This window comes from Olea europaea, chromosome 13 (assembly GCF_002742605.1).
Source record: "Olea europaea var. sylvestris chromosome 13, O_europaea_v1, whole genome shotgun sequence".
NCBI lineage: Eukaryota > Viridiplantae > Streptophyta > Magnoliopsida > Lamiales > Oleaceae > Olea > Olea europaea.
In genome coordinates this window covers 24994503-25002030 of record NC_036249.1, presented here as the reverse complement: position 1 = coordinate 25002030, position 7528 = coordinate 24994503, and the positions used below count along the sequence as shown (strand labels likewise).

The following is a 7528-nucleotide window of genomic DNA, read 5'->3' as shown; positions in this document are numbered from 1 at the left end:
CCACCCCATTTACATTGGGCACCTCGGCCTTGGACTGGATCCCCGGATTTATCTCGGGATCTCCAACTTTTTTTTTATTAATTTGAAATCCCGGGATCTTCAGCTTTTTTCTTATTAACACCTCGACCCTAGACTGGATCTCGGGATTTTATCCCGGGATCTCCAGCTTTTTTTTTTTTTTATTAGTTTGAAATCTCGGGATCTTCAGCTTTTTTCTTATTAATTTGAACCTTAAACAGTGTTGAACAAAAAATTCATCAGGTATTTCATTTTAATTATATTTAATTTTATGAATGCGTTTGACTGAATATATGGATCCTAATGAACAAATTATTAATCAGGATCTTGAATTCATTTCCTCACTGAGACAAGCTATATGACGCTCAAGTTTCAAAAATCTTCAGTGATGGAAAATTTTCTTTTCCAATCAAAATTGAGATTGGATTCAAGTAATGAAACTTGACATTCTCTAATAAAATAATCTTACATATAATTTTTACTGTAATCTGTATCTTCATTTGAATTTGACCAATCCAATCAATTCAATTTGGTTAGGATTAATCTTTTAACAGTTCTAAATACTATAACCAAGAATCCTTCGATTCTCAATTCTAGTACCCAAAATGAAGCAAAATTTTAACATGTTAGATCAATTACTTTTGCAAATTCAATTTATATTTAGCACAAATTCTCTCATTATCATAATTAAATATTGATTGTGGAGCCTATTATTAGTTCATTTGAAACCAATAACTCTATTGAAATAATGTGCAAATCTTATCCGATTTCACATATTCTTAATATTTTTTCGATTCTCTTGGAAACTTAGACCCCATCAACCCTTGTGTAAAACTTTTGGGTTTTGCTACGCTAATGTAAAAGTTGACATAGAAGATGATCTAACGCACATGAGAAGATCGGCATTTGTTAATTCATGCGAAACCCAATCGCAAAATGTGGAGATCGATCACACCTTCTGTCAACCCATTTGATCACTTTAGCTTCAGTCAAAACTTTTATCATTGTATCTAGAGACCCATGGAAAGTGCGACTAATAAATGATTGGGCCCAGAGAGCTGTAATAAGGCAATCTAGCCGTTGATTTAGTAGTTGTCTGTTATAACTACTTAAAATTATGTCTAAAATCAATTTGTACGGTGTTGTGCATCACCATCACATTAAAAGTGGAGGCCTAGAAATAGGGTTACTTTATTGAGACTTGTGCCAAAAGACAGGCTTGTCTAATAGAATTATTTTTATTTTTATTTCTGTATTAAGTTTTGAAACAAAAATAGGAAGATTAAGGCCCTGTTCTCTTTACCATTTTCGGATCATTTTTTGTTTTCGATTTTTCAAAACAGTGAAAATCTGTTCTCTTTCCCGTTTTCGAAAACGTATTTTCGAAAACGAAAAAAAATTTTGTGAAGAAAACACAAAACTACTTTTTTATCGTTTTGGACGTTTTCAGTGTAAAACTTGAAATTTTTGAAAACGCGGGAAACACTTTTTTTTATTTATTTATTATTATTTTTTTATTTTTTTGAGGAGGTGGTGTGATGATTCTCAAAATTTCAAAAAAAATTAGAAATTAATTTTTTTTTTTTTTTTTTTTTTTTTTTTTTTTTGAGGTGGTGGTGTGATGATTCTCAAAATTTGAGAAACTAACAAAAAAAACGCATTTTCAACAATTTCAAAACAAACACTCAAAACACAAAACTCAAAATGAATTCAAAATTCAAAACACAAAATTGAAACACAAAAAGAACACCCCTAAAATTCTCTTACTCTTGACTCAATCCCTTGTTACGCTTGCTACCTCGTGACCTGCAAGGACTAAGTTATACTCAGTCGATATAGATACGTTAAAAAGAGTGTAAAACTGGTACAAAAGTATTCCTTCGCTTGAAATCCATTACAGTTCACAACATTCAATAAGCCAAATGACTTACCAGGTGGAAGTTACATCCACTCCCAACCAGTCATTAATTGAGACTGACAAGTGGCCATGAATCATCCATTAGAAACCTGACTTGCTCAACATGGAGAAAACTGATGTCTCTCACGGATAAGTGATAAATAACTACCCGAACTCCGGGCAAAGATTGAGAGCAAATTTCATACAACTCCATCGTCATTTTTCAGATCATTCTTGCTTCTAACTTGAGCATCAGCACACCTACCCCATGTAATCAAGGATTAGTTCGACTCCCATTTTTTACGTAGATGTATAGCTTGTCACAGGTACAAGGCACGTTGTTGAAAGTGAACTTGTACCACTGACCTTAGCAAGGATTATGTAGAGTATTTGCAGAGGAAGCTTCATTCAATTTATGAGTGAGTCATAACTAACCAAGAGGCAACTCCTCCATCTTAGAGTTGGTATATATGATAGATGTACCTGTCATTATGCTTGTTTCGGCTGCAGAAAGCTGATCCTGATGTTCTTCAAGATGACCGACCTACAAATATGTCTGAAGAATCAGTAACTTACCATTTAGCGATGATTACAGAAATAATAAATAAGAATGGCAACTAAAAAGAGTTGGATGCTCTAGGTTCAGGAACAGCCATACATTTCTTTTCACTATCCTTTTTGATAGGGCAAGCAACATTCTTTTCGAAGTTCAGAACAATTTATATATAGCATAAGTTGGAGTGGCAACAAAGAGGAGCTGCAAAATTAAGGAACTCCCAGTGGAGGAAAATTATTCAGAAAAAGCAGAATCGCAAGATTCTTTAAGTCGCTGGGAATAATAACCTGCAATGTTTACACACTACTGCAGCTTTTCGTATGCATATATAAACTGGAAGGTGAATCACAGAAATAACTTATACATTCGGTACTCTAAAATCTGAAAGGAAAGAACCAACATCACAGTCCAACTTCTATAGCACATCCATTGAGATAATAGAAATCCTTAAGCATCAACTCATTGACAAAATCAAATACGTAGGTAATTTAAATTGAACGTCTTTGGTTAATTAAATAAATAAGAAATCAGATATCAATATCTATCAAGATTACAGATGACTGTTCCCAAATTTCAGCATATAAACCAACCTGTAGGCAGCCCTAAAGCCACACCAATGGTTGGCAAAAGCCAATTAACATCGCTGGTACTTTAGTGACCACATGCAACAAGCCAAAAAAAGGCCCTTTCTGAAGCCATGCTTCAAGGACCAATTCACTCCAAACTATCCAGGAAAGCCATACGTCAAAACAATTAAAATGAGTAATTTATTTATATTTTACACAGATAACCGCTAATATATTTGCTTCTGTTAACTACTTCAACTTGATATTGAATATAAGAATTGTTTCATATCACTGGGTGAAACTTGACTACATGCTGTACACTTTGCCACTACATTATCGGGCTTCTACTTCAGCTTCTAACAGGTTCTAAAAGTCCGACACTATTAATTTTGTGTCACCTGTGGTTTTCTTCATTCTACTAAATTATATGAACATACACTGTTTCTAGTTTTGTAGCTTCACTACTCAATAATCTGATCTCCAATCCCCACCCCATGGTCTTCAAAGACAATACTTTCAAGTCGGGCAACAAGCTTTTGAGTTGATGATGTTAAGACTTTGTTCTCGTGTCTCAAGTTTTCCACTTCCTTTCTCAGTTTAACATTCTGATCTTCAACCATTGAACTACATTCAAGCTTATTACTGAGAAATTCAATCTCTTTCTTCAGATTACAGATCTCTTCCTTTAGTTCTACATTCTGCTTTCCCAGACTTCTGTTTCTTTCTTCTAAATCGTCCTCATCATCCTACACCAATAAAGATTAAAGCACAGTTTTGAGGTCCTGAGTAAAAAGGGAAAGACACACAAATAAATGAATAAAGCAGAACAAGAAACATGAAAGGAGAAAACGAACTCACATCACTGACTAATATAAATGTAAAATTGCTTGGTAATGTACGAGAATGCTCTATCTCCAGACTTCTGTTTCTTTCTTCTAAATCATCCTCATCGTCCTGCGCCAATAAAGATTAAAGCACAGTTTTGAGGTCCTAAGTGAAAGGAAAAGACACAGAAATTCAAATAAATAAACAAAAGCAAAGAGAAGAACAAGTAACATGAAAGGAGATAACAAACTCACATCACTGACTATGATGGATGTAAAATTGCTTGGTAATGTATGAGAATGCTCTATCTGCTCTTTTCGATCATTTAGGACATGACAAGAAGTAGACGGGGATTCAATATGATCTGTCGAAACTATTGATAATTGATTAGAAAACCTTTCCTTGGGCTCACAAACTTCTCCAACTATCTCTACCTCAGATTCACTGTTGCTAATTGCCTTTTGTTCAGAACTTCCATAATTGATCACCATGTCACTGCCCTGTTAAAAGAAGTAATTTGCATCTAAAGATATTTGGTCCCTTGATAAGTTAAGATGTAAGGTTATGCCAAAGTTGTTCTGAAATAAAAATCATCAACTAAAAGGCCTCACAACAACGAGTAGCTACATTATGTTCCAAGACAAAAACTACTCACACTACTAAGTGAATCACCAGGAGAACAGCTTTGATCCACATGATGTGCAATTCGTTCACTTTGTGCTGCAAAAAGCTCTTTGATTATTTCAATTTCTGACTCCTCCGCAGTCAATTCAAGTTTCCAAGTTATCTGATAAAATTTAACCGTTAAAAATGTCAATCTTCTACAGCATCTACATGCAGTATTAACAAGCTTAACAATAAGAGTAAGATATCAATGGCACGTGAATAAACTATGATCCTGCCATGTCTCCACAGATAGTAGTTTCAAGATACTATCCATCCAAATACAAAATCAATACTGTAGTTGAAGGTTTGACATGTCAAAAATAAACATAATCCTTACCCTCATCAATAAATATTTATGCAGCAAAATTTAAAAACAAAAAATTACAATTTCCATTTTCTGAAGACCAAAGCAAAACGTCTTTAACATTGTGTGAATTGGTGAACAACTCTACAACAATTAACCTTTTACATACCTGATTAGCATCCAGCTCTTTAACCTTCAAACAATGTCCAAGATGAGACCTACTATTTCCCCACCGGCAGATGCGGGGAAATCTCAGTGTATTATCCAACGATTTTGGGCGAGCATTGTGGACATGCTCGTACAACCATATCTATTCCCCCATTAACACAGAAAGGTTAAATTCTGAATTTGAGAGATCACATAATCAATACACCTAGTAATTGAGCAAAGGTACTTTAATAACAATAACATTTTTTGCACAAACAAGGATGCAAATTACAACATCCACACTTTCTAGGTTAGTTCATTAACCAAGAAAAGATGTTTAAAATACTCCAAAGCTGAAGATAAATTAACTAAATGGACCTTTTTTTAACATTTAGGGTACTTACTTGAAGTAAAATAAGACAGCCTCCTATGTACTGAACATTCTTTTCTTTTCTTTTGCACAACCAATTAAATAGATCTTCGAGAACAGCTGCTCCCCAGGCAAATCGACTCACTTTACTAAGGTCTTGGAGAAGAGAAAGAAAGCGGGAATCAACCTTTCCATTTGAATTCGGGAAAAGTAAAGTTCCAAACGTGAATAACAAAAACGTCCTTGTAAAATCTTCTTCGTCTGCCTCCCCATAACACTTGAGTCGCTCTTCAAGTGCTGCTACCGTTATTTTTCTGTTCCATAAGACAGCACCATATTCTCTCTCTAAATCTGAAAATGGTACATCTTCTCTTAAAATCACAGGATTACCCGTCACAGGAAGCCCAAGAATCAACGCAACATCTAAAAGAGTTATTGTGATCTCCCCAGGAGGAAGTGTGAATGTGCACTTCTTGGGATTCCATTTATCCATCAATTCCACTAGTATGTTTTTGCACAGCAATTGATTTGGAATCAGAAGCAAATAGCCGAAACCAATCCTATTTAATGCTTCTTTTTGAGACTCTGTCAACTTATTTACATGCTTGACAAATGATGGCAAGGAAAATCTCGTACTAAAGACCTGCATGCATGATTAGTGCGTTATAACTTATAATCATGAGCTAACTGACACGTGAAGTCCATAAGAAGTTTCATATATGTCAAAGTAGCATGCACACAATGCAAACCCTTTTCTCAGCCCTCCTGCCACATGAATACTCTAGTGATATTAGATGGACGAGTGTACCACATATTGCTTATGGTTTGATGCATGCCTTACTCTCTCCCTAATAACAGCAAGATATAGAATATTATCAACCCTCCCCACATATATACAAGATAATTGCACATTTATCATCATTGTACTACAAAAAGAAGGCATGCTTCTCTTAATCAATGCATATACAAAGTTAACTGCCTAACTTGTTTTCTAGCATATCTAATAAATCACCAACTCATTTGAAGCTTGAATAGTTAGAGATTAGTGAAACTATAGGCTGTTGATAAGTCAATCGTCTATGGGATTAGGAGTTCCCTCCTATTGTTCTATTGGATGAATGTCTACTATCCAGTGGATATTGGCCGACCATCCATCGCATGACTGCTCAACCATCCTTGGCACCACTAGATACACAAGATGAGAAGCTCTCTCCTATCCATCCAAGGGATAAGAGGAATTTACAGTAGACAAACTGATCTAACTAATCCACTACACAAGTAAGCTACTATTTGGGTTAGATAAAAATCAGTTTGATGAAATGTGTGGTTAAGAAGTGGTGTGAGTAAAATTAATTGTTAACTTTGACATAAATTTTAATAATCTTCTTTAGATGAACCAAACACGGGCTAAGAGTGGCCTCTAAGAAAATCGAAGTTGAGTAGTGAACAAATGAGATACTTACTATCAGCAGAAGCCCCTAATGACTAAGAAAGGATCTTTTCTATACAGTAGGAGGTAACAACCTCTCCACGCACAAGACGCATGCTACTCTACAAGCATATACACATCCAATTACAAGCGCACACACACTGCAAAAATGCGATAAAGCACGTGGACGAAGAGAAATGCAAACACATAAACGTTAGCCTCCATAAGATTGAAATAAAATAATTAACTAGAAAATAAATCAAATTAAGAAGGGGGCTCATAAAACAAAAATTCAAAAACAAAATTCTGCTTCCTTTCCGTCTTTCTTATTGACTCCTTTAACTATTTTAGATGACTGAGGCTAGTCATTAATTTGATGAAAAAAAGATACCTTTTTCCCTTTCTCCTTGGGAAGAATGGAAGATCTTCTGCTCGGATTCTTCATCTCAAGTTCTCAAGTAGAAATTTGAATGGAACTGAGGGTGAAGTGCAAAATTTGAATCCGGGGCGAGGGAGAACGCGTGAGTATGACTTGTCAGTGGGGTGCGGCAGAGTGGGGTTTGAAGCTTGTATGAGAAGCTTAAGGACAAAAGGGTAAAAAGCGCTAGAAACTTTCCAAAAAGAGTTGATTTGCGTCGCTCTATTTTCTTTTCATACAATTTATCCCCCGTTTGATTCCTATTCTTTAATCACAAAAATGAAAAATATGACAATTATTCATTACATCAAGTCATCATATTTGACTTTCTA

At 35.1% G+C, this 7528-nt stretch overlaps 1 protein-coding gene across 2 annotated transcripts; it reads right to left on the bottom strand.

Moving 5' to 3' along the window:
• Window positions 1-2906: 2906 nt before the first annotated feature.
• Window positions 2907-7323, bottom strand: LOC111408000 (protein MAINTENANCE OF MERISTEMS-like). 2 transcript variants are annotated; one of them, XM_023037738.1, is made up of 7 exons: window positions 7170-7323; window positions 5384-5992; window positions 5002-5142; window positions 4518-4649; window positions 4117-4362; window positions 3896-3991; window positions 2912-3783 (listed from the first exon to the last, which is right to left on the bottom strand). In XM_023037738.1, the coding sequence occupies exons 1-7, from the start codon at window positions 7221-7223 to the stop codon at window positions 3499-3501; spliced, it is 1563 nt and encodes a 520-aa protein (XP_022893506.1). In that variant the 5' UTR covers window positions 7224-7323; the 3' UTR covers window positions 2912-3498. The 2 variants fall into 2 exon arrangements, with proteins under 2 accessions (XP_022893507.1, XP_022893506.1); XM_023037739.1 differs by lacking the exon at window positions 3896-3991 and having other exon boundaries at window positions 2907-3783.
• Window positions 7324-7528: the final 205 nt, after the last annotated feature.

What these genes read in the sequence shown, in the direction of transcription:
- LOC111408000 (XM_023037738.1), bottom strand. Translation starts at nt 7,223, where the DNA reads ATGAAGAATCCGAGCAGAAGATCTTCCATTCTTCCCAAGGAGAAAGGG. An exon ending in CCAAGGAGAAAGGGAAAAAG is followed by an intron (nt 5,993 to 7,169) that starts GTATCTTTTTTT and finishes TCATGCATGCAG; the next exon opens with GTCTTTAGTACGAGATTTTC. An exon ending in AAGAGCTGGATGCTAATCAG is followed by an intron (nt 4,650 to 5,001) that starts GTATGTAAAAGG and finishes AAATTTTATCAG; the next exon opens with ATAACTTGGAAACTTGAATT.